This window comes from Oryctolagus cuniculus, chromosome 5 (assembly GCF_964237555.1).
Source record: "Oryctolagus cuniculus chromosome 5, mOryCun1.1, whole genome shotgun sequence".
Taxonomy (NCBI): Eukaryota; Metazoa; Chordata; class Mammalia; order Lagomorpha; family Leporidae; genus Oryctolagus; species Oryctolagus cuniculus.
This window is the reverse complement of record NC_091436.1, coordinates 53419820-53447806: the sequence shown is the minus strand read 5'-3', so window position 1 is coordinate 53447806 and position 27987 is coordinate 53419820. Positions and strand designations below refer to the sequence as shown.

At 36.7% G+C, this 27987-nt stretch overlaps 1 protein-coding gene across 1 annotated transcript in view; it reads left to right on the top strand.

The window, feature by feature from the left end:
- The window catches only part of RFX6 (regulatory factor X6), a 62300-nt gene extending 55858 nt beyond the window's left edge, over positions 1–6442 (top strand). Inside the window, exons 16-19 of the mRNA XM_002714772.3 lie at positions 236–442; positions 1401–1913; positions 2686–2898; positions 5244–6442. Of these exons, the coding sequence (XP_002714818.1) occupies positions 236–442; positions 1401–1913; positions 2686–2898; positions 5244–5419 (1109 nt within the window). The 3' untranslated portion in view covers positions 5420–6442. The remainder of the gene's footprint in view (positions 1–235; positions 443–1400; positions 1914–2685; positions 2899–5243) is intronic.
- The last annotated feature ends 21545 nt before the right edge of the window (positions 6443–27987 follow it).

Below are 27987 nucleotides of genomic sequence, written 5' to 3'. Positions count from 1 at the left end.
ATGGAAAACATTGCTTAGGGCTATAGCCACACAGCCTTGAGTGCTCCAGATCTCCTCTGATCTCAGAAGCTAAGCTGGGTCAGGGCCTGATTAGTACTTGCATGAGAGAAAATATTGCTTAGGAGTTTCCAGGTTAATTGTTCAACCACAAAACATTTTCAGTTTCTTTTATTAGGACTTCTCTCCTAGGAATATGGGAATAATCTGTTTTCCCACTTCAAAAAAATCTTTCCAGATGCAAGTAAAGCTGCCTTCACTGCTTCTCCAAGTTCGTGCTTTCTGGCCAACCGTAATAAAGGGAGCTCAGTCTCGAGTGACAGCATGAAAAATGAAAGCCAAGTGGAGACCACCTATCTTCCTCTGTCAGCTAGTCAAGGTGGAGGCTTGCCCTCTGCTCTGCACCCATTCCCTACAGGAAACACAGACAACATGCTGCTCGCAGGTACAAAGAGAGCCACTTAGTCTGCAACACATCTCACCGATGATTCACATTGTATTAACATCATTATTAACATAGGTATCACATTGTGATAAGTATGAATAACTATTGGAGGAAAAAATAGAAGTATGAATAATTATCATTTTTAGTGGGGTAAAAAATCGATTAGGTGTATATAAAATCCTTAAAATCTTTGAAGATCAAAAAACAGTTTGCTTATTTATTTTTGACTTTTGAAGAAACTTTATTTCTTCCTCATTATAATATTTTTAATTTATTAAATTAAAATATCCTAATATTTGGCCATATTAGGATAACCAATATAATAATTACCCCCTTTATGCCTTGTATCTTTTTTTTTTAAATCCTGTCATGTACATTATTTCACTGAACATAAAGAAAACCTAGAAGGACCTTACAGTTCAAGAGTTGAGATTTCACCTATGGATTATCAGAAGCCGGGGGAGTTAGTTGGTGGCATTCACGTATTGACATGATATTTGCATGCTGTTTTGAATTGACTGCTTTGAAGCTATGACCATTTTGACCTTAGTGCCTTTTTATTTTACCCTAAAAATATCAAACTTCCAGCTTATTTTTAAATTATGGATAAATATGAACTGCAGACTTTTAAGCATGACTTCTAACCACCTTCATATCTGTGGAGGAATGAAGCCACCTTAGACTTTTCTCTAAAGTCACCAACCCTAAGTCTCCACTATTCTGAAATTTATATGTATTGTAAAGATATATTTAAGTCTAGATATCCTGGATTCCCTTAGTTCAGTTGCTTTTGGAGGATAGCAATGAACAAGTTGGGGGAAAATGTTATAGTAATGAATTAAATAATTAAACACAAAGGATTAAAACGAGAAATCTTTTGAATATATATTTTAAAAATGATAGCTCATCTCCTTTTGTGTGCCACTCTAAGTGAATGTTCTGGGAACTTTTTTTCCAGGTCAAATGGAACTTCCACAGAGTGCTGGTAATCTGATGACACCACCCATTTCTCCAGCCATGGCAAGCCGAGGAAGTGTCATTAACCAGGGGCCAATGGCAGGGAGACCCCCAAGTGTGGGCCCAGTACTCTCAGCTCCATCACACTGCTCAACATACCCAGAGGCCATTTATCCTACTCTTCCTGCAGCCAACCATGACTTCTATGGGACCAGTCCTAACTATCAGACTGTGTTTAGGGCACAGCCCCATCCCCCTTCTGGCCTCTATTCTCATCGTGCTGAGCATGGTCGATGCATGGCCTGGACTGAACAGCAGCTTTCTAGAGACCTCTTCAGTGGCAGTTGTGCTGGATCACCATATAACTCCCGGCCACCTTCTGGCTATGGACTGTCCCCACATGCCCAAGATTCACACAACATGCAGTTTCTAAATACAGGAAGCTTCAATTTCTTAAGCAATACAGGGACCACCAGCTGCCAGGGAGCAACATTGCCTCCTAATTCACCTAATGGTAATCAAATTGTTAAATAGTTTTTTCTGACTTTTGAGATGGTCATAAGGTAAAATCAGGACTGAGTTCCACCTCTGCTGAATAGAATGTCATCCTGTGTGAGGCTTCTAAATATTATGAGAGCTTTAGCTATTTGGAGCTGATTCCTGCTACATATGAATAATATTCCCTAATTCTGTGGATTTATTAAGGTTGCTTTTGTAAAAACCATACATGTTTTATATAATACATATGAAGTCAAGCCATATGCTTGAGATAAACCTTAATAGCCCCTAATGAAGAATGTTTTTTAGTGGATAATGTTTCTTCTGGAAAGCTAAAAGCATATTTTAAAGATTGAAAACCAAACAGTGACTCGGTTAAGTTGAAAAAAACTTGAAGTCCAAGCAATTGGAAAGATCTGTGGACTCCTTTAGCCACCAAAATAGGCCCTATGTATCAGCTTCTTTGATGCTTCTGTATCAAGTGGGTCTTTTTTCCATAAATATAGATCTATAAATAAGATAATAGTTGAAAAGTAGTGCAGTCTTTGTCAGAGGCTAATACTGTGTTTTTTACTTTCTTCATGGGCAGGTCTTATAATTGAATGTATTCTTAAAAAACCCTACTAATGTACATAAGCACAAACCCAACTCAATATTGAATGTAGATACAAATATAATATTTACAGTATGATACCTTTAGGAGTCTATCTAATTATATTGTCTATTTTTCCCCTGATATGTTCCTTGAAATAAGTTAGTATCAAATTCTCAATACTTTTTTGTTATAGGATACTATGGAAACAATATGACTTACCCAGAGTCTCACAGACTCGGGTCAATGGTGAATCAACACGTTTCTGTCATCAGCAGTGTTCGCTCACTGCCTCCCTACAATGATATCCATGATCCGCTTAACATATTAGATGACACTAGCAGGAAGCAAACCAGCTCCTTTTTTGCAGACACATCATCTCCAGTTGCATGTCGGACTCCAGTAGTAGGTAAATTATCTTAGTAGTTCTTGAAAACATTTTCAGTCTTTAACCTTCGTTATGCAGCATAACTCTAGGGAGATGTGTTGAAGTGACCTGGGCATGCATGTTTCCACAGCTGATGTATCACTCTGAATCCAGAATTATATTTTTATATCTGAATCTGTAGTTAGTAAGTGTTCACTTTCTCATTCCTTGTAGGATGAAAGCTGCGGTTAGATCTATTATGCATTACAAAAGAATAGCTGGCATCTATTATATATGCTAAAATTTAATATAACCTATCAAATGCAGACTAAAAGGCAATAAATTTTATGGGATCAATAATGATGTCTGTTTATCACTGTTTCTTTATAACTGGTGGGCTTAACAGCAGTGCCAAGGAGTATCTTTGTAATCCATAATATCCTTCAGTACCCAAAAACGGCTCCAAGTTTTAAAAAATGGTGTCATGAGATGGAGGCTGAACACGTCACATGTGCACCTTTGTAGGAAATGTTGCTATTTTTATTGTTCTATAGCACAAAATTCACGTGAAAATGAGAAAATCATGTGCTTGTCAGAAAGTCTCCTACCATATTTTCCAACTATGATGCAATGCCTAAGTCACATCTATGGAGAAATTCTGCAAGTTATGCTAGTTAAATGTCTACCACACAGTAGGAACTAAAAAAAAAAATCTAGGAATCAAAATAGAAGTAAAAACTAAATCTGCACATAGATTTAGTCTGTAAATAATTAGTTATACATCATTGCTAATAACAGATTTGTGAATAAATCTATGAATAGATTCATACTGATAAGGCATTTTATGGCAAGTATATATTCATTAAATTCAATAAAGACTATTAACATTTATATGAGATGATTGATATATTCCAATGGAATTTATTTCAAACTAACGTCAATAAAGGGCAAAGCATAAGGAAAAATGAGGTAAATGCCCTCTCGTCCCTCAGTGTACTTTTCCAATAATTCAATAGGAAGCACTTCTTTCCTTCCTGTGCCCATCACAGATGCTCTCTGAGCACAGTCGAGCGGCTCATCTCCTGCTTTCTGCAAATGGTCATTGCTTCTAGGTTACTCTAATGAAGCAGAAAATTCCACTTCAGGAAGTTTCCTCATTATGAGACTAAAATGTACCGTGTTGCTATTGTTACTATTAGTTCTATTTACTTGTAGAGATAGTGGAAGCTTTGATGGAACATAGGTAGGGAGTAGGGTGGATTCTAAGCTTTAGTTGTCAGAGATCACTTACTAAGTAGATTCAGAGTGGACTTCAGGGTATAAAGAGGGAATGGAGTAAGTGGGTAAGTCGAACAGGGAGAGCCAAAAGGCTTCCTTAGTTATAAAACTGTTTATAAAGCAATGAAAAGTCATCAACCACAGCTGGTGAGCTAGTTAGTGAATATTTTTGGGAACCTACAATGTGCCATATGCATATTAGGTGAGAGGATATTGTAGTAGTCAGACCATAGTTCCTGTCTGAAAGAAGTTTACAATCTAGAAAAGAGAGACTAAGACAGTATGTATTTAAACAAATGGATTAAAAAGATAATTTCAGGCATATTCAGTTAGAGTAAAAAAGAAGATAGTAACAGAAGATCTGGTAGGGTAGTTAGGAAAGGAATCCCGAGGTATAGAAACTTGAGTATAAAGTTGAATGATAATAAGATGAAGATCTGATGGTGGAGTTATAGCAAAAGAAAGAGCAAGTGCAGAGCCTCTGAAGTTGGAACAAGTTTGTAACCATGAATGGGCAGAGACAAGCCAGTGTGGACTGAACATGGTGAATGATGGAGAGAGTTGAGCAAAATAAACCAAAAGTCAGAGATCAATTCACATGGTGTTTTATGAACCAGAGCAAGAAGCTTGGATTTTATTCCAAAACTTTGGGGAGTCATTGTAGAATTTGAGGACAAAAGTGAAATTTTGATTTACACTTCAGAAAGTTCTGGGTGGTCTTTGGAGATGAAAGGGTAAGACAAGTTGAGGGTCATAAGATCAGTTGGGAGGTTGTTATGTTGGTCCAGGTAAGAGAATATGGTGGTTTGAACTATAATCAGAGAAGTGCAGATGGCAAGAAGAGGTAGATTAGGAGATATATTTTGCAGTAGAACTTCAGTTGAAATCGAGTTTCCTTTATATATAGAAGAAATAATTTTGAGAGAACTGTAAGTCAAAAAAATTGAAAAGATGATTGCTCTTACAGATCATGTGTACTCAAGTTTCAAAGAAATATCGTGTTAAATGCAAAAGTAAAGAACTGATGCTTAAAGTCTCTTAAAGTGGTACTTGCAGAGGAAAGAAAATGTCAATCATTTTCAATTGTTTATTATGTTTTTTCCTTACAGCTTCCAGTTTGCAAACACCAATTTCTTCTTCCTCATCCCAGTGTATGTATGGGACTTCTAATCAATATCCAGCTCAAGAAACCCTGGACTCCCATGGATCTAGCAGTAGAGAAATGGTGTCTTCTTTACCACCCATCAACACTGTGTTCATGGGAACAGCAGCTGGAGGCACTTAAACCAACAACAATGGGAGGAAGTTGACACTAAAAATTTCTACTGCACAAAATATTCACTCAGACTATCATCAGACTAAGGAAAATGAAATATTCAGTGACATTATTTTTCAAGTCACTGGTACTATGGATAACTCCATAGTGAATGGAAACAGTTACAGAGTTTGCCTTGCACACAAATAGTTTAAAATGTGATCTTGTGATTAATCATAGTTTCAAACATTATCAAATGGAACTAACAGGGATTTGAAGATATAAATATTTCAACTATGAAAAATTAATATTTCACTTTTTAATTTATTGTCGATCTGTGTTTCCTTCATCTTTGGTTTATAAAAGCAAAAGCATATTTAATGCCTTTACAATATCTTTAATTTATTAGGATCTCAGAATCATTGTTTACTACCCTTTATTTGACAAGAAGTCAAATGTGTGTGTTCTACCTCCTATGGAAATGTTTACAAAGTCAAGACTTCACTTCAGTTCAGTCTAGACCAAAGTTGCTTGACTTTCAATTCCTGTGCATTAGCATGATGATTTTTGTTACATAGCAGTATTCCAAATCTATGTAACTAATTATAGTTGACAAATGCTTTCCTCTCTTTATTTAAAAGAGATAAGAAGTAAAATAAATAACGTATGGAAATGTTTTTAAAGGTTTGGTTGCTCTCCGGGCTGGTACCATTTCTGACAAAGGCAGGACTCCGCTGGATATAAAATTAAATGGTAAAGCTGCTTGTACAAATGTTTGCATATCAGATCCATGCATATAAATATAAAAAATGATGACTATTCTACTGTTGGAATCTCTTCAGATTTGGAAGCGGTCTTTTATCAAATACTTTGCTTATTGATTGAATGTTCAGGCATCATCTGGATGCAAAGGCTGATTCAGAAGTGAAGGATTCTTTCCATTATATAGATTACCACAAGGTGACAATACCATCAATCTAGCTTTTCATCTTTTTGCTTTGCATATGTACTGTCTGAAAGATCTGTTGTAAGATTCAAGTCCTATAATTGAGACTTCTATTAACTTTACAGGCTTTACCTGTCTTATGACAGAACCATGATATCTTTGTTAAGGAGTAGCTTATACTGTAAACCACATGTGCATGATGAAAGGATCTGTAAGCCCCAAATACCCATTACAAATCACAGTGTAATGTGGTAAAAACAAACTATGAAATTGGTTGCAGCAAGCCAAAAACAATTACCTATGGAAATTTTGGAGTACTGCTACCATTTGCCGAGTAGTGTGCCCAGTAATACGTAGTTCATTATCTGATTAATTAAGCAGGGAAAGTTTGCAATCATAGCACACCAAATGTCATGTACTGTAGTAAAGTTGTAGGAGTAAAGGGTGAAATTAATAAAGGCTTGGAATGAAATAGTAAATGAAAGAGTTCGAAGAAGTATTTGGCAATAAGTCTTGAAGACTAAGAATTAAAATTTGAATGTATAGTGATTAAATATATTCTCAGTATCTGTTTTGTGTCAGACACTTTATTAGACAAAGTGGAAAATATAAAGATAGAAAACATACTGGTGCACTTTACGTATGTTTTGATGTAATGACAAAGAAATTCAATAAAGAGATTTGGTAGACAAGCAATATGAGGGAAGCAGTGTTTAGGGAATGTCTAGTAGCAGTTGGAGCGAGGAGGGAGGAGGAGGAATTAGCCTGAACAGGTACTATTTGGGAGGCTGTTTCTCTCCTCTAGACGTGCAGCAAATACAGAGAAGGCATAAAAGCAAAAGGACCGGCGCTATGGCGTGGCAGGTAAAGCCGCCGCCTGGTGTGCCAGCATCCCATATGGGAGCCAGTTCAAGTCCCGGCAGCTCCACTTCCAATCCAGCTCTCTGCTGTGCCCTGGGAAAGCAGTAGAAGATGGCCCAACTTCTTGGGCCCCTGCACCTACGTGGGAGACCCGGAAGAAGCTCCTGGCTCCTGGCTTCAGATAGGCCCAGCTCCTGCCATTGTGGCCAATTGGAGAGTGAACCATCAGATGGAAGAACTCTCTCTCACTCTCTGCCTCTCCTCTCTCTCTGTGTAATTCTGACTTTCAAATAAATAAATAAATCTTAAAAAAAAGAAAGCAGAAAGAAAGAGACTGTAGATAGAGGAAGAAGCATGAGTGTCATTAAAAAAAATACTATGAAGGATTTCCCCCTCATCCTAGCTACAAAATTTCCCCTACTCTATTTGCAAGACATCAGAGTGTAAATAATTGACTCTGTATTGATAGCTCTTTTATAAGTGAGGGGAAATGGTGTGAAGCAAAGAAAAGCTCAAAAGATGGTAAGCTGCATCTCTGGGATTCATGTGTACCTGGCTGATTACAAGGTACTCAGTCTTGACATCACAAGAGGGCAAATGGCTAACTAGATCTTCCCAAACAATGGGACTTGAGTTTGTCTTGTCAAGTGTATAACAGTGTTTCTCAATGCAGACACAATTAACTTTCAGTCAAGACCATTCTTGATTGTGTTTGACTATTCTATGTATTACACAATATTTAGTGTTGCTGGTCCTCAAACTCTGTCAATAGAATCCCCGTTCCCAGTCATTGTGACAACCAGAAAACTTCATATTTTCTAAATTTGCCCTGGAAATACAATGCTAGTCCTGCATAAATGAAAGGAGAATGAGACAACGAAAGATCTTGCTGAGCTTCAGCTACACTCATAACTTAAGAATTGTTTAATTTCTGGATTTAAAGCCTAGATTCTCAGGACATTTTCAGATATTCTTTTTGCTAATTTTATATAGTCAAAGGTTGTTGCATAGCTTTTTGTAAATTGTTTGCAAGTGGCTTTTGGAGGTTGTGGAGTGTCAGGAAGTAACTGTTCAAGCTACTGTTTGTGTAAAATATAAAATTAAGATTAGAAATCAAAGTTCTAAAATACTTGTTTAAGCTACTTTTTCAAATTTAGATTATGGTGCTTACTCTGGATAAAAGACATGATGACAAATGAACATTACAATTAATTCAGTAGATTCTTAATACAATTTAGAGACCAGACACCTGTTTTATAACACCTTAAAGCCATCTATATCATTAACATAGAATCACAGGTGAAAAAGGACTCACCTTATTTTTTTTTTCTCTCCAGACAGTGTTGCACTGAGAAAAGTTAAGGCTCTCCTTAGTTTCATATTCCCAAGTATTCTTTCAGGTCAGAGAATTTGTTATTGTTGTTGTTTAATATGTAAGCTAAGTTCCAGTTCCAGTTATGATTTAAAAACTGTTCTGATTCTGCCTCTAGAAAGAACAATCTATGAGACACTTGAGGTCTCACACACGGAAAGCCTATTTTTCTAAAAATACATTTATTTCTAAAAAATTTTAACTGGTTTTTTACAGATTCAATATAGTTTTGTAGATAGAATCCCAAGATAATGACATTCCTTTCCTCCTTCCCTATCTTCTCCCTCCCACATCCTCCCTTTCACCCTGCTTTCTTCTCCCTTTCTTTTCTTTTTAGTTTTTGAGATAACATATTTTAAATTTACATTACTGTAAAAAAGACTTAATCCTTCACCAAATTAGAAGTTTAACAAGTAAAAAGCAAAAAGTTATAGTTCGGTGGGAATGTAGATAACAGCTATTGATAATAATTCAATGGAAAAATAACCATTTCACTCATATACAGTAAATTTTTTTTAAACTTTTATTTAATGAATATAGATTTCCAAAGTACATCTTATGGATTACAATGGCTTCCCCCCCCCCCATAACGTCCCTCCCACCCGCAACCCTCCCCTTTCCCACTCCCTCTCCCCTTCCATTCACATCAAGATTCATTTTCATTTCTCTTTATATACAGAAGATCAGTTTAGCATACATATACAGTAAATTTTAAAGCAATCATGAATCATTAAAACCATAGTAGTATAGCATTCTTAACCACTGGTTTGACAAATGTATAAAAGTTTTATAAAACTTTATTTATAGTGATACTGATACAGAAAGGTCTTTCTTTGTATAATTTAACTTCCATTTATTAGGGAGAAAATGTGATATTTGTATTAGAAATCCTGTTTTGGAAATGGAGAGGGAGTGGTATTTTTGGTGCCCACAATGCCTAAAGAAGGCAGGTGCACTGGCTTCTGTGCTAGGACCAGGAGTATGAAAATGCTTAAATGTGTGGGACAGAGTTAGATAGCATATAATTCTCTCAGATCATCTCTTCAGGGCTCCAATATTCATATGCAGCCTAGAGACACAGGCAGAGGAGGTAGAGCTAAAAGGAGAGGTGGGGAGGAAGTAGTAGAGAGACATGGAGTTGTCAGAGGGACCCCCAGGGCAGCCGTGATTGGATCTTTGCTATGGGACTCTGGCATGACAGGATCACAGAGTTGCAGCCATGCTGTCCTGACTGGTGAGGAATAATGCACAATTCTCTTTTGCCCACTTGAATGTGCTCCTGGAGCCTTTGATGGATGCAGTCTCCATGGAGCCACTAAAATAAAACTGCTTTAATGGCACTGCCAGGTTCCCAACAATAGGTGTTTCCCTTTCTGCAGAAAAACTTAATACACAGAAAACTTGAGATGCACTGATTTTATTTTTCATGGACTGAATCTATTTTTAGGCCAATTCAGTCCACAAAAATAAGATAAAGAATGCTGTCAACTCGAAGTCAACCTCAGTAGTACATTTCCTTCCCTACCACATCCCTTTATGTTTCTGTGTGGGAGCAAACTGTTGAAATCCTTACTTAATGTATACTAAGCTGATCTTCTGTATATTAAGATAATCGAAAATGAATCTTGATGTGAATGGAAGGGGAGAGGGAGTGGGAAAGGGGAGGGTTGTGGGTGGGAGGGACGGTATGGGGGGGAAGCCATTGTAATCCATAAATCGTACTTTGGAAATTTATATTCATTAAATAAAAGTTAAAAAAAATGGGATGGGGGCCTAGAAAAAGAAAGAATGAAAAAGAAAGAGAATGAGAGAGAAAAGAAAGAGAAAGTGAATCTTTGAAATAAATTCTGAAACTCAAGTTTCAACTTTTTAAAAAAGAAGGCGGCAAATGATCATGATGTGTCTGAACTCTCTGGAAGGGGATAACACAGAGACGTGGGTTTCTATATCACAAGGACTGAACCTAACCACCATACAAGTGTCACAATAGCAGCTATGAGCCTTTAGAAAGGCTGGAGTAGTAAACTGTTCCCCCTGTATTTTGAGGGCAGATTTACAATCCAGGATGAGTTATAGAAATTTAAACAAAAACCTTCCAGAAAAGTAAACAATAGTGATTATGGCATACAGGACATTTTGTTCTTTGGGAAAGATAAGAAAGATGAATTTATATAAAAGGTTATTGTGCCATCTCATTCAATTATTGAATTCTAAATTAAGTCTTGAGTTTGTCAATGACATAGAACATAAACTGCCTGTTCCAAAAGCACACTGATTAGATGAAAAGAAAATAAATTACAGTTATTCCTTGATTATAGGTATTAGCAATAGCTAGAAAAGATCGGGAGATGTAAGTGGACTCTGGTGAATGATTTATTTACTAATGTTGAGATATTGAACCAGAAAATAAGTTATTGCTCTCTTTCCACATTGAGAAGAGGTTTTAAATTAGTTTTCTAACATCAAAATCCTATAAGTCATATTTAACTCTAACTGATCTGGCTAAATAATGTAGGGGTAGAAATGTTTCCTGTTATAAAAACAATTATTTTCCAGTATTGAGCAGAATAAATTTTTACTTAGGGTGTGTGTGTGTGTGTGTGTGTGAAACCTAATCCAGCTGGAAAGTTCTAATTTATCTTCTTTAAATGTCTGTATTTTCCATCATACTAATGCAGAAGCTCATGAGGATAAAATTGACTACTCATTCATTTTGCCCTTTTACTTTTCATATCATAAGGCTGTAAGAAAGTTTTTTGTCCATTCAGTAGCATGGGGAGTGTTTGGTATATAAAAAGATTATCCCCAGATTCCTGATCCCCCCCAAGTTTTGATATCATTATTTACAACTATTTCAATTCAACTCAAAAATTACATTTATTGCTTGAGTATTTATAATGAAATATCTTGATGACATTCTTTGCTTGATTAGGTTTTGTTCAGGAGTTAGTGTGTTGAAAGTTCCAGGGGATAGTATGTGTAATCTCACATTTTAAACATGCCTGCTCACACTAGTGATAACAAGAGAATCAAGGTCCCTGCCCTCATTGAGTTCATAGTTTATGAAGGAGAGAAGAAATTAAGCTAAACAATTACACAACTGATTATAATTAAGAATTCATTACAAGTGTGAAAAGTGAAAGCTACTGAGAGAAATTGTAGCAAGAATTAGCCTCCAGGAGGTGTGCTCATGGCAAAGATGGGGTGGGGAAGGCTAGTCAAAGCAGCTTCTTGGAAGTAGTGACATGCAGACTGAACCTAAAGAATGAATGCTAAGTGGATGGGATTGTTGGGTGGGGGAACAGTTGTGAGCAGCAGAATAAGTAGTAAGGATCTACCATGGAAGGCCTACAGCTGGACAATGGGAAACAACAAGATGTGACAAAACAAGGAGAGTGTGAGTTACCAGAATGAGGCTGGAGAAAAATTCCTGAGGCTTTCACTTTCAACGGTGATCTTAAGGATTTACTGATAAAAGGTCTGAAGCTTTTATATGATTGGGAAGGTCTATAAAGAATTAGAAAAAGCTGCTAAGCATATCAAGCGGAGATTTTCAGAAGCTCTGAAATACTGAAGCATTATCATGAGAACAGTCTTGTCTTCCTAGTTTCCACAATCAAAATTATTTTACAGATGGTAAACCACCTCTATGTGTTCTATAACAACACATTATCATAGGATTATTTTCATGGAATTCATTATTTAGGTTTTAATTGAGATTTCTTTTAAAACTGATGATTTCGTTCAATATAAACAAGTTTTAGTACAGCTCTATTCTTTTTCCACAACTTCCAAACTGGTTCTCTAGAAAATCTTGAAAAATATACTTAAATAACAAGGAAGGGAAAAATATGCTAATACTTTTAAAGGACATTTTCTGTTGTGTTGGTGTGATGGATTTTCACCCTAAAGTTTAAGGGAACAAAAGGTGAAGAGGTTAAAACAAAGACTTGTCAGTGTGATGTGATGACTTTTTACCTCTTTTCCTAAAATAGATGCTGTAGAATCTCCAAGTAAGAATTCGGTGAGGAGCACATTTACAAAGGTGAAAAATTAACTACTCAATATGATACTTGCTCTAAAGTAAAGAGAAACCATTGTTTTTATTAGTGAAAAACAAGGGTGGTGTTCCTACTAATCAATAGTAAGAATGAGGCTTGGAGATTTACAGCCTTCAAGCATCTTTAAACACACAGAGGCAAATATGAGTTTCATGGGCAGTTTGTTAATCAAGATTTGTCATTTGGCTTTGTGTGCTTTAGCTTATTAATGTTTCACATATAACCCCACAAAAAACAAAACTGCTTCCACATTTTGTACTTGATTTCTTGCCTTCCAACTTTGGAGGGGATGTGTTCATTCTCTTTGCCACCCTCCCTATTCCTCTCCTCACACACTGTTTCTTGCATCCCTCATTGTCTGGATATAATATATAGTGTCCGTTTTCACTCTGTTCCTCCAAGAAATGTCACCTGGAAAGTGTACCTGACAGTGGTATCTGCTGTGTTTTCACAGGAGCTGAATATCCTGTTGACTAGAGGATTAGGGTGACTTGGATATCAAATCAGCAGATAAAGCCTCTGAGGGCACATTGAACCTGGGGTCAACGATAACCCCTTAGCATATTAGTGATTTTCTCACATGCTAAACACTCTTTAGGGAGCAAGGAAAAATTGGCCGAGAACTGACTAGTGAACCCTAGAAATCCAAAAGAGTCCCTTGTCTTTGGCATGTGCTGAATGACCTGACTTAGTGAAAACTTCTGCATAGCTTTTCCTGGGTTCCTTGCATTTCTAAATCCAATAGGTGCAGCAGGGACTAAGATGTATCAGAATGATGCGGTAAAGTCTCAGGCTCGCCTAGGAAAGGTCACTCCTTCAGATTCCCATACTCACCTTCATTTAATAGCATTATAGTGCTTATTGAAGTTTCCACTAAAATATAAAGTCAGAATTACCATAAAGTGTGATTTCAAAGAGTTAGATCTGTTTGAAACCACATTTATTGTGTGATGAATTAGTTAACTTCTCAGAGACATATATTTCTTACCTGTAAAATTAGTTTAATAATAGGATTGCCCACAAAAGGCCTTGTGAGGATGAAATTTTAGAAGTTATTTATTTATTTTCCTTTCATTTGAAAGGTAGAGAGTCAAACAGAAATATATAGAGAAAGATATCTTCCTTCTGCTCTTCACTCCCCAAATTCTTGCAAAAGCCAGGGCTAGACCAGCTGAAGTCAGGAACTCCATTTGGGTCTCCCACGTGCTAGCAGGGACCCAAGTACCTGCACCATCATCTGCCACCTCTCATGGTGTACATTAGCTGGATTGGAAGTTGAGTAGCCTGGATTAGGTTCAAACAATCTCAATATGAGAGGCAGGATTCACAAATGGCAACCTAACCTCTGTGACAAACACCTGACTTTTATAATTAAAAAAAAACCTTTATTTACTTGTAAGGTATGGGGGGAGAAAGAAAGATAGAGAGAGAAAGGGAAAAAGGGATTGATGTCCCATCTGCTGGTTTATTCCCAAAATGTATGCAGCAACAGAGAGGGCTGGGCCAGGCCAAAGCCAGAAACCAGAAACTCAATCCAGGTCTCCCATGTGGATGGCAGGGACCCACCTATTTGAGCCAACACCAGCTGCCCCCCAGGATGTACATTAGCAGGAAACTGGAATCCAGAGCAGAGCAGGGACTCAAACCCAGGCACTCCAAGATAGGATGCAGTCATCCCAAGCGGCATTCTAACTGCTGTGCCAAATGTCTGTCCTGGTTTTTGTGAGGGTTAATTGAGTTATTTAGCATATTGGTTCTTGACAAGTTGTTCAGGATCAATAAATGTAATTATTATTAATTATTATTTTTATTCAAATTCCTTGGATTAGTAGTTATATTAAAAGCAATGCCAACTGTTATTTTGTCTCTTTATGTGTAATGTAGACTTGCTATATAGCTACAGTTGTCTAGTAAGATAACCTAGTTAATTAAATAAGAATGTATTAAGTAAAAGTAAAGGGAAAAAAGCAAAATGTAGTAAATAATTAACTACTCCAATATGTTATCCTAAAGACAACTCGTGTAGGCCACAAGATGGTCTAGCTATTAGTTATGAAAACAAGATTACAATGATATTATCAAATAATTTGTTTTTTTTTTTACTGACTTTGTATAAAAATATAAATTGCTTCTCTGTTAATCAATAATTCTAGGAAGGGAACTGTCAGTGTCTATTTCAGTCTGATTCTCTTTGTTTTTACAGACCTGCAGTCCAAGAATAAGAATTTGAGATTTTTCTGTGAAAATTTCTATTAAAAGGACAGTATTTTTATTGGTTTTTCCTTCCTTAAATGTCAATTTTTTAAAAATACAGTTGACTAAGTCCATCATCACAAATTATCGGTGTGTAAAATCATCATGGCTTGACAACTGTAAGGTTAGGAACAAAGTACTTTCTTTTTTTAAAACAAAATTTTTTTATTTGAAAGGCAGAGTTACGGGGCAGGGGGTACAGAGAGAGAGGTCTTCCATCAACTGGTTCACTCCCCAAATGGCTGCAACAGCTGGGGCTGGGCCAGGCCAAAGCCAGGAATGAGGAGTTTCTTCCAAGTTTCTCAGGTGAATGCAGAGGCCTAAGCACTTGGGTCATCTTTCACTGCTTTCCCAGGAGCATTAGCAGAGAGTTGGATGGGAGGTGGAGCAGCCAGCACTCAAACCAGTGCCCATTTGGGATGTCAGCATTGCAAGAGATAGTTTAACCTGCTATGCCACAGCGCTGGCCCCTAGAACAAAGTACTTTCTGTTTTTTAAGAAAAATCTTTAACCTAACCAAAAACACTTTTTCACGCCGCTACATTCAACACTCAAATGTCAGTTATTGACAACCTCTGCAAAGCTGTTTCACAAGCGCCTTGAGCTCAGATTGCATTCTCTCTGTTTTCCTCTCCTGAAGGTAGCTCTGCAATGGAATCCAGAAACACGGAAATCCTCCTAAACTCTACGCCCTCCTCCTTCACATCTCCTGGCTGCTCAATTCCTCTTCATTATGTCTCTGAGCTCTGTCATCTTCGTATGTACAACCCAATGCAAACTCTCATCTCTTGTTAAGATTATGAAATGAGCCCCAATTCTGTCAGTTTTTCTGTCGTGACTAGAAAGTATTTCTTTTCTAAATTTATTTATTTTATCTTAAAGATAGAGAGTTACAGATAGAGATAGAGATAGAGATGATAGAGATAGAGATAGAGATAGAGATAGAGATAGAGATAGAGATAGAGATAGAGATGAGAGAGAGACAGAGGCAGAGATGAGGGGGGAGAGTGAGAGACAGAGAGGGAGAGAGAGAGAGAGCTCCAAACTGCTGGTTTGCTCCCCAAATGCCCACAATAGCCAGAGCTGAGATAGTCCAAAGCCTGGAGCTGGGAATTCAATCCAGGTCTTTTCATGTGGGTGGCGAGGACCGAATTACATGAACCATCACCTGCTGCCTCGCAGACTGCACATTACCAGGAAGCTGAATCAGGAGCAGTGCAGGCACTTGAATCCAGGCACCACTATGCCAAGGCCCACCCTGAAATACCTGTTCTTAAAAAATGCACAATGCTGGCCAGCACCGCGGCTGAATAGGCTAATCCTCCGCCTGCAGCACCGGCACCCTGGGTTCTAGTCCCGGTAGCGGCGCCGGATTCTGTCCCGGTTGCTCCTCTTCCAGTCCAGCTCTCTGCTGTGGCCAGGGAGTGCAGTGGAGGATGGCCCAAGTGCTTGGGCCCTGCACCCCATGGGAGACCAGGAGAAGCACCTGGCTCCTGGCTTCGGATCAGCGTGGTATGCCGGCCGCAGCACGCCAGCCGCAGCAGCCATTTTCTGGTGAACCAACGGAAAAAGGAAGACCTTTCTCTCTGTCTCTCTCGCAGTCCACTCTGCCTGTCAAAAAAAAAAAAAAAAAAAAATACACACTGTACCTCTGCTCAAAATACTTTGCTGATTCCTCTTTGGCTTCATAGGAAGGCTCACATTAGTCTGCATGGAGCTAAGGCTTTTTCCCTTTTCCTGCTTGAAGCTAGTATTAATCAATAGAATATGTACACTCTGGGACATTGTCTACAATTGGAACATTTGCAGAATTTTTATGGAAAAAGTAATCACTGTGCAGGTATTGGGACTTGCTTTATGTTTTGTGGTCAGAGTAGAAAGCATAGGAATAAAAATGATAAATGACCAATGTAGATGAAAATGCTTACAAAAATCAATAGTTTTAATGGCTCTAAATATTCAGGATATTAACATTTGACACAAATAATTTGGCTCAATTGTCAGCAATTTCAATGTGTGACAAAATGATTTTGAAAGGCTGAGGAAAGGCTTGATACATACCCATGACATACAGGGATATAGAGGTATAATTGAGGCTGAAGCTGCAGATAAAAGTTAATGCACAGGAATTTAATAAACTCTATAAACTGTCTCTTCCCTATGCTACCCCATGCTTAGCTCATTCTTATTTGGCCTTCAAGCAGAGATGGTGCTTTCCCAGGAATCTCTTCTGACCCTCCAAAGTGCAGAGTAGTGTCCCTCTCACATGCTCTATTCAAGTCCTTCACGCCCCCAACACGACACACATTGTGCTATTTTTTTCTGTAAACTGAACTGGATTATAAATTGTGGAATGACTAAGTCAAATATCATTCCCAGGGTAATACATATTTAATTAAAGTACATGCAATGGACATATTAAATACAGAATGAATAATCATTTTCGGGTTTATTGCTGAAGATGCTGTGCACCAAATAACTTCTTGAAGCTCTTAGAGACAGCTGGACAAACAATCATTGTTGTCTAACAGTTGCCAGAATGGCACAAATTATGGAAACTTACTGAGGCTGAACTTGCCGTGGTATACTCACCATCTGAAACTTTCTTTGGGAAAAACATTTGGACTATACTTTTTTGTCTTTGGATTTTATTTTATTTTGTTCTGAATAATAGGGTTAAAACACAAGTGAATTCTAAGAACTAAGATCTAGCTATTTATTTTAATAGACTAGACCTTCAGCAAATATTGACTAATGTACTGATTGATTGATTGAGGAGGACTAGAAGATGCCTTTGTAAGCCATGAGATTCAGGTATACATCTTAAGTAAATGCTTATACGTGTGTTCAAGGAGACAGTTAGTAGGATGTTCATTATAGCAAAAAAATTTATAACACTAATGACCATCAATAAATTGATTAATTTTTTTTAAAAAATATATAGTACTGGAAGGAAAACCATCCTTCAGGCAAAAATTTTTATTAATAAATTTTAATAAAAATCTACAAATGTTCATATGAATAAACCTTGAAAAGTTCATATTGTGTGAAAAAGAAGGCCCACATTAGTGGAACAAGCCCATCTAATAAATAAAATCTACAAGTTTTACATACATATACACATCTGCCCTCATGCATATATAATTTACCAACATCATTCTGAGCATGCTGATTTGTATTTTGTATTGTATTATGGCATATGTGAACTTTTTTCTGTTATTTAGTTTCTTTTCACAAAATAGTTTTAATAGCTCTGCAGAGTTTCTTAGATATTTTTAGCTTACTTATTATGAATGTGTTATAATTCACTCAAACAATTCCCTACTGTGTCATATTTAAGTGATTCCTAGATTTACAAAAAGAAAGTCAGTGATTTCTTAGTTCATTAGAAATAATGAGATCTAGAATATATTACAATCCCAATTTTGAATACCAATATATAGAAGTTTTTTTTTTTTAAGTAAGGAATCATCCAGATGGTAAAATATATTTCCCAGGTATTTTAAGCATGTCTTATGTTGCAGAGACAAAAACACTTAAAACATACCAGTCAGCTATTATTATGTCTGGGGGTTGACATTTTTAGAGTATGGATTATATACCCATAATGATTTTTACTTGTATACTTTAGAGGCAGAGAAAAAGGATTTCACACTAAAAACTCTTTAAATTCCTAGAGGAAGACTAAAATAATTAAATATTCTTAAGAGAGATTTCTGTATAAACCATTAATATGCTGCTCAATGGGTGCATTCTTTTAATCCACACACAACATCTTTATAACATTTCTACTCCTGCTGAAAGTCAGAAGAAACTGCTTTATGACACCTGTAGGACAGATTATTAGAAAATAGCCGGGCCGGCACCGTGGCTCACTAGGCTAATCCTCCGCCATGCGACGGGTTCTAGTCCCGGTCGGGGCGCCGGATTCTGTCCCGGTTGCCCCTCTTCCAGGCCAGCTCTCTGCTGTGGCCAGGGAGTGCAGTGGAGGATGGCCCAAGTGCTTGGGCCCTGCACCCCATGGGAGACCAGGATAAGTACCTGGCTCCTGCCATCAGATCAGCACGGTGCACAGGCTGCAGCGCGCCAGCCGTGGTGGCCATTGGAGGGTGAACCAATGGCAAAGGAAGACCTTTCTCTCTGTCTCTCTCTCTCACTGTCCACTCTGCCTGTCAAAAAAAAAAAAAAGAAAAAAAAAAGAAAAGAAAAGAAAATAGCCTTGGTAGCCTAAATGTCAAAGTGACCTCTTGAAGTATGAACATCTATTTGCATTCAAATCAGTTATAGGGATATCTTTGGAGATTGGGAGATACATGAGGGTATTGAAATAGTCTAGGTAAGAGATGAAGAGCACAATACACAGTAGAACATATAAGAAAATAAATTCTATTTGAAGGTAAATACCATTAAGCAACCATGTTGAGCAAAATTCAGGCACTATGGACATCATGATTTGATCTGTCAATGGCAATGTAACAATTCATTTTTTCAAGTTCAGTTAATATTGATGAGGTTATGAACACATGGCTTCCTGCCTTGGAATTATTTCTCCATGCAAACACACCTCTCAATAGCCTAGCAACTCATCTCCCTTCTGCTTTCAAGGCTAGATACATCATGCATTCCATTAGATAAACGGAATGACTCAGACACATCTTCCACAAATCCATTACCAAGGAATAAAATCCAAATTTCTGCCCAAAGTTCAGTGCAAATAATGTCTAATAATCATTAAGTTATATGAAGAGATTAATTCCTTCTTGGACCGGTTTTTCAGAGGCAAATCTGTGTATTTGTGTTTCTAGTAAAGTAAAAGCAACACCATGTGTCACATAAAAGCTGGATTTCTATGGGAGCAGTTCAAATCCCATCAGCTCTACTTCTGATCCAGCTCCCTGATAATGCATCTGGGAAAGTAATGGAAGATGACCTAAGTACTTGGGCCCTTGTGACCCATGAAAGAGACCTGGATGGAGTCCAGGCCTATGGTTGTAGCCATTTGAGGAGTGAACCAGGAGATGGAAGATCTCTCTCTCTTCCTCTCCTCTGTAACTCTTTCAAATAAATAAATCGTTTTTTAAAAGATGTATTTTTTTGGGCTTGGAATTTCTTGGGCAACTATATTTTTTGTAATCAGCAATGAAAATACTGCAGTATTGCAGGTAAAATGTAGTTGAAGTCTCAACTCCTATGATGAATTTGATAGGTGATAAAAAAGACTACTTGATTAATTGGATATAGGGAAGGGGTGATGGTTAAGAAATGAGAGAGAAAGGCTGATTTGGGAGACTGGATATGTGATCATGCCAATAATTGATTAAGAATTATAAGATTATGGGTTGTGCTTCTGTGAGGAATATTCTGTTCAACAGGGAAAACAATTGGTTTTGATATCCCTTTGGCATCTTCCTGGACTGTTTTATTTCCAGTCTGAAACTCAGGAGAGCTATAGCTTATAAGGTTCAGAAATATACACTTACTGTCACTAATATAAAATGCTAATTAAAACAATAAGTGACAAAGTTTCTGTCCAAGGAGAGCACATAAACTGGGCATAGCAATGGGGCAGAAGAAGGTCACTGAGAAGTTACCCTGTTTAAAGAGAAGTCATTCATAAAGGAGGATGGTGGACAGAAGCAACTCGGAGTCAAAGAAGTGGAAAAGTTTAAGAATCTAATATGGTCGATTGTGGCAAAGTACAGAAGGTTTGGGAAATATCTACTGAGTTTGGTAATATGGTGATTGATTAGCTTTGTTTGGGCAGTTTGAGGGTAGTGATTTGAGCAAAAGCCAGCTTGTGTGAGTTCAGATTGAGTTATAGATGAGAAGTCAGAAAACGTAGACAATAAGTATAGAACACTCTTTACAAACTTTAGCTGGACTCCCTGAACTTGAGAATGTGGGACTACATATTTAACAGAGGAATTTTCACCTTGTTTTGATTTGACTAGGAGAAATTTAAATACAGACAGAGAAACAACTGGCAGAAAGGAAGTCATGGAAAATTTAAGAGAAAAGAAGGTAATGGGCAGACAGGTGCCCTTATGCAGGCCTAGCTACATTCATGGCACTTGTTATTGCTTATTGTTGTTCTCACTGCCCTATCAAATGTTCTCTATTCACATGCATGATCTGCAACATGACCCATTCTTATACAAGCCTTATTCTTCCAAACTCTACCTCAAAATCCTAAAATAAGAAAATAAGATAGCCCTGGCGACTGGCCAAAAAAAGCATAAGCATAATTAACCCCAAATATTTCTGTTTGGTTGCATACTTCTATCTTAATTGCTACATCAACAATAAACCACCCAGTCTGTGCGTCTCTCTCATGATCCAGTATTTCTCATCTAAAAGATAAGCTTCATTATCAAAGCAATTCAATCATAGAATCTTCATGATAAGGTGAAGATTTATACAAAATGCAAGTTAATGGGCATCTCATGAAATTTTCTGACCTCCTGCATATGATGTTAGGATGTTTTAAGCCACTACACTGCACAAATATGTATACAAATAGCATTCAAAGATATGTTATCTTGCTGGTGAAGCAGGAAATTCTGATATAGAAATGACAAGCCACAGACACATTCATTCAGTTTTTCAAGTACCCAGTAAAATGCACAGTAGACACTCTTACTCCATTTATTGACTTATAACCTGTTTCTCAAGCTCAATCTATACCCCTTGTGTAACCTGGAGGACAAAATGGGGTTTAGAAATGTGTATGTGTCCTGCCATCTTATTTATGTAGTCATTTCTTACAAGAAGAGATTGATTTTTTTTAGCTCTGTGAGTATATGTAATATGGTTACCATGTGAGAATAGCAACATCAAAACAGACTTGTCATAGGGCATGTGACTTTCTTAGATTCCTCTTTCTGACTTTTCTTCATTCCTTACATAATCTTTTCTATAAATCACCATTTCCTTTTCCATTCTCCTTATACCAATAGCAATTTCCAGCTTTTCTTTTTCCATCTTTCCCTTATGAAGTATAACTGATACAAATTCTTTGCCCACCACCCTCACCCTACAAACAACTACAACTACTTTCCCACAGCACTTCTAGAATCTTTTTCTGAAATGTCAAGTGCCTGTATCAACCAAGCATTGTTAAGCATCAGGGTATGTGATCCTGGAGAATGGGAATACAGGGTTTGGAGAGCCAAGGGCCATTGGCAGATATGCATAATTTTGCTTTTTGTTGCTTTTCTGTGTAGAGAATACTATTAATTAAAATATGAGTCTTGAGCCCCAGAAACAGGGCAAATAATCAGACATGGGCAAGAAATGTACATATAGCATTAGAAGCATCTGGAAGCTCAATGGCATTTATAATTCTTCAAATCAGAAACGTGGGAGATCTCATGTATTATCATCATTTGAATAACTTATAACAAAAACAGATTTATAGAACCTCTAAAACATTATATACATTTTCCTCAAGTGCTAAATGAAATATTAATATAACATATATCTATGTAGTCCTGGAATAAATTTCCCTCTTTGTCCTTCATCTTCACAAATGAATAGCATTTGTTCTGGAAACTATTATTGACAAAAATATTGTAGAGTACATACGCATGTTTAGCATTTTTTTTCAATTAACCTGAAATTTGTGCCCTCTGATTACTATTTAAATAAGAAATAAAAACCTACAAAAACAGAAATGGTGAGGTAGTATAAGAAGATAAAAATAAAATAAGCTAACAAACAACAAAAGCAACCACTCTAGGGATCTGTTGATTCACAGAAATGAGCAAAGTATGCCTTTCTATCCACAAAATGGCAACTCCTACATATGTATATTCAAAGCAACTTTAAATGTTCAGTTCCTGTTGCAGCCCATCCCTTTATTTCTATAGATTTTTCCATCTTGATGGTGGCACAGATGGACTCACAATCAGAGAAAACGTAAAAAGATTCTATTTAACAGGTGAATTGGGAAAGTTGACCTACCTTCCTCGAGTTTAGTTGATCATTACCTTTGATCAAATAAAAGACCACATGTTCCAGCTGCCCTTATGCCCTGGTTACTGCAGTGGGAAAAAGAAGGGAGAGAAACAGAAAGAAAACTTAAGACAAGGTATATATTACATAAATATATATACCATATCATCTTGAACACAAGAATGTTATATGTGTACAAATTCTTCATTTTTTTTCAAAAGAATATTTAAACAGTAGGAAAATGGCTCACAATAAATCATTTGATCTTCTGAAGTAGAAATTATCTCTTGTAATATATTGGGCCATTAAAATTAGAGACAGATCTGGATGCTGGCTTAGGTGTGAAAAAAGGGTGAGTGGTGAAAAGAAAGGATATGGAGAGAGAGCCAGAAAGTAATTACTCTTCACAGCTTCATATGAAACCCTTGTAGGATAGATATCCAGAGATCCATACAACCACCTTTACAGTTTGCTCATTTGAAGAAATGAGGATGTGATTTTTAGTTTTCTCAGTGTTCTTTGGACCTTTGGAAATGCTGTCATTTAAGGAACTTCAGATAAGCAGTGAGTAATACCTTCTTGTTTTCCATTTGAGCTCATCACATTTGGTAAATATTTGGATATACAAAAGGACTTCAGAAAACTTCATGGAGAAATGAAATTACATGAAGATATACATTTTCATTTTTTCTTTTTTATGTTTTATAGATAACAAATTTTTAATTTCCATGACAGTAAAAGGTTGAATGCATCTCTAAAGAGTTTGACAAATAAACATTTAAAATACCACAGTTCAGCGAGTATACAAGAAAGGGCTATAAACAGTAATCAATTGAAAAGATGATAATGTGCATTTTCCATGAGCATGTTTTAAAAAATTAATTCAGAGACAGAGAAACAGGCAGATGGACAGATGGTGAGAATTCTCATCTACTGGTTCATTCCCCAAATGTCTGCAACAGTTGGGTCTGGAGTTTAGGGGCCAGAATTCAGTCCAGGTCTCCCACTCACATGGTAGGGACCTAAGCACCTGAGTCACCAGTTGGTACCTCCAAGGGTGTATATTAGCAGGAAGCTGGAATAGAATAAGTACTGATAACACCTTATATATGGGATTCCAGAATCTCAAGCAGTTTCTTAACCTTTATACCAAATGACTGCCTTGTCCATGAATATTTTGGAAATCCCTCACATACATTTTTGAAAGCCAACTCTCTACAAAATAAGTTTATCTTTCAATGTTTTCCAACAATGAAGTTAAAACTTAGTGTTCTTCCTAAACACTTAGAAGCATATCTCAAAAAAAGAAGTATATCTCAACATGGTAAGAGAGTGTATGGAAGCATGGAAATGGATTATAAATTAGTATACATAATATTATGGTTTTATTAGGCATTTACATTTTTTGATGTCAGTGTAAATAAGAAATTTTAGGGAAGGGAATTAGACCTAAAATTATTAGTAATAACTTTTCAGGGTAGGGAAGTTATAAGGGCTTTCTGTTTAATGATTTCCTGTAATCATTAAAATCAGTAACTACTATTATAATTAAAAAAATCTGAAATATCTTGTATTAAAGGCTGTATTAAGATTTGTTAATTAGAGTGGTATATCCCAGAAAGTGTTCAATATTTTGTTAATGACCAGGAGCTAATCTGTGTGTTCTTGAGTATTGTCTCTGCTTCTGAGCAGGCCCTGTTTGAATTTGATAAGCCAGATTTGTAGACAGATATAAGTCTTCATACTTGCATTGTTTTGAAGGAACTTCTTCACATTGTCCCATTTTATTGGTTTAAACCCAAGGGGAAATAATAGGCTTTGTATTGGTTAATGACAGATAACCACACAGTAAATTTAAAAATATTGCTGCAATTGCTCAAGGCAAGATAAAAAACAATATAGAGATATAGAGCAGACAACTTGTACTTTTTACAAACAAACAAGAATTTAAACAATAGCTGTTTAATCTGAAAAAGGAAAAGTTTTTGAAGAATGTGTTTGGTGGAGGTAAATGAATAGACTCAGAATGTGGGAAGCTCTCACGTTTGAATGATAAGAATAGTTGGAATGATGAGAGGGCATAAAAAGCACCACTACAGCTTAGAGTGATGTCACTCTGAGCACAAGATTGAGTGGGTCTTGAAGATAAGTGTATCTTCTTTCAATTTTTCAAGCAAAGTAAAGCTGAATAAGAGCTTCAGTTCTATTTATTAACCATAAAAGATTAAAGACTAAAATTTTCAAGTCTAGCTATGAAAAATAAGTGATTAGAAGCAACATAATTTTATGTTTTTAGGGCTATGGAGATTAAAGAGGGACTTTTCACTGAGCAATTCACCAATTACATGAGTCTAAAACTCAAACTCCACTCATTGGGTATCAACAAAGTTCCATTGCCACTTGAAAGCCTGAATATTATTTTAAGCTAAATTGTTAAATGGCGTCCTTCTTTCAGAAATCAGAATCTCCCTAATGAATTTTAAAGACTTGTATCACACTCTTGCATGTTAACTCTCAATGTGGTTATGTTATTGTCCAATTTCAAAAGCTGAAGGTGTTCTGGGATAAGGAGGAGCATTTTCAGCTGCTGAAATGTATCATTCATTTTGTTAATAACTCGTTTAAAATGAATTGATACGATTTTACATCATATATAATTGTCTCTTAGTTGTTGTTAGATTTCGTCTTTCTCAGGGAGATTGTAACTCGGATAAACAGATACCTCCAATTCCACAGTTGCCTCATTTCTGGGACTCCTTGAAACAGACATATCCCCAAATAAAGAGATAGCATTCAGTGTATACATGGCAAGAAGATAGTGTTTCTTTAGCATTATTGTCTGTAATCTGCTGTCTCCATAAAGAGCATCTGCAACTGGCTTTGTCAAACAGAGTCAGATTGAGATCAAAGCTGAAGCCTTTGTGAGCTGGTTGACTGGCAAGATGAACACAGCCAGAGGAGAACAATTGGGTGGCCCATGCACAGCTGATGGGTTCCCAGTGCTTTTTGTAACAACTGATTTCCCTCATTTTATCTATGCTGATAAGATTGAGAAAAGTATCTGAATTGGACAAAGGCTAATGACAGGATATTATTAATATATTTGTATTCATATAAAATCTAAAGTAATAATTAGAACTCCCTAAGCAGTATCAGGTTTATTGCTCAGTTGTGAATTATGTTTACCACAGTTCCCTATCCAGGGGGATTTTAAGGCTTTCTATCCCACTTCTTCCCACCTCTTATGTCCAAAAAGAAGGAATTTGTTCATAGATCAAGGATGCGCTAGTGATCCACCACTTCTGGTACTAAGTCATGGTAGGAAGCTAGACATTGGCTCATAAAAGCACCTAATTTCTCCACCAACAGGAATTTCTTATCTCATGGGATTGTAAGCCAGATGAAGATGTATGAAAGAAAGTTTCCTGTGATATTCAGAATTTTTGAATATATTGCTTTCAGTTCTGACTATGAAACAGAATTTTCTGTTTTATGTAATAGCTAAGCAATGAATAGGAAGTCCTACATTAGAAAATAGTCACCATTCTTTTGAAACTCTTTATCTCAAGCTACCTTTTGTTCTTTTATAAGCCTACATGCTTTTATGTTTTCTGTACAACTTCTATACTTTTTCTCCCAGTTGTAACAATTTTATAACCTAACATGCTCCGGGATTCTACATTTATGTGATACTTGTTATAGAAAACGTATGGAATTATTATAAATGCTTTCAAATTCATGTGCTCATTTAAAAAATAGAACTATACATGTTTTGTTTTCCTAAATAGGGTAGAATTTTATGAAGGCTTTGCTTGTCTTTTCATACCATGTTTAGTCAAAACTAGTGTACATATATACTCTCACATTAATGGTTTCAGGAAAACATACATCACTGACAAAACTTAACTTAATGAATGCTCACTAGGTAAGCTTTATGACTATAATTGCCTAGGACAGTGTGTGTGCTTTTAAAAGACAATTACTCTTCATCTTTCAATACAGCTAAAAAGGATTATTTATCCATTTTTCTTGATATAGACATGGTTTCAATAACAGTTCTTATTAATCTGGTTACAATAACTCCATAAAAGAAAAAAATAATAATTCTTCAGTTTGGCATGTGATAAGTAAACTTGTTATAGAAACTGGATGCTCTTAACTATTTCTTTTCTTAAAGATTATATTTATTTGAAAGGCAATGTTGATAGAGAGGGAGGAAGAGACAAAGAGAAAGAGATCTATGCGCTAGTTCACTCCCCAAAAGACCACAACCACTGGGATTGGACAAGGCCAAAACCAAGAGCCTGAAACTCCATCTGGGTCTCCCACATGAGTGGCAGGGACCCAAGTACTTGGGCCATCTTCTGCTTCTTTTCCTGGCACGTTAGCAGGAAGCTGCATTGGGAAGTGAAGCAGCCAAAACTTGAACTGGAATTCTGATACAGGATGCTAGCTTGTCGGATGGTGTCGTATCCCACTATGCCACAACATCAGCCCCTCTTAACTGTTACTGAATCTGCATAACATCAAAGACATCTCTCTTGAATTCCAATGTAAAATAAACAGCTACCACATTTTAATTAAAGTGCTATGTAATAAATAGTAAATTTTCTGAGTGCCTGCTATGTGTCAGGCACCACGTTAAGTGTGTTATATCCATTACCCTTGTAAACTCTCATATCAGCCCCATGAAGTAGGTATGTTATCTCCATTTTCAGATGCGGAAACTATACAATAAAGACATACGGGTTTCCCAAATATACTTAGCCAGTAAGCAGCATAAGCTAAGAGTTCAGCACCTTGAGATTGAAGATCTCTTTCTGAACTATGACAGTTCTGCCTGGGATTGACATCGTGGTTTGCTTCCACCCACCCTCCCTTCTCCTTGACCCAGATCACTCCTGTCCCATATTAGAATCAGCTATTAATAGCTTGCTAAGGCTGTTTAGGAGACATCTCTGAATTTGAACTTTTGCTCAAAGTCTTTAAATTATTTGAAAGGTAGAAGGAAGAAAGGAGGGAAGAAAAAGAGAGTGAGGGGGGAGGGAGAGAGTGGGAAAGAAAGAAAGAAAGAAAGAAAGAAAGAAAGAAAGAAAGAAAGAAAGAAAGAAAGGAAGGAAGGAAGGAAGGAGGGAGGGAGGGAGGGAAGGAG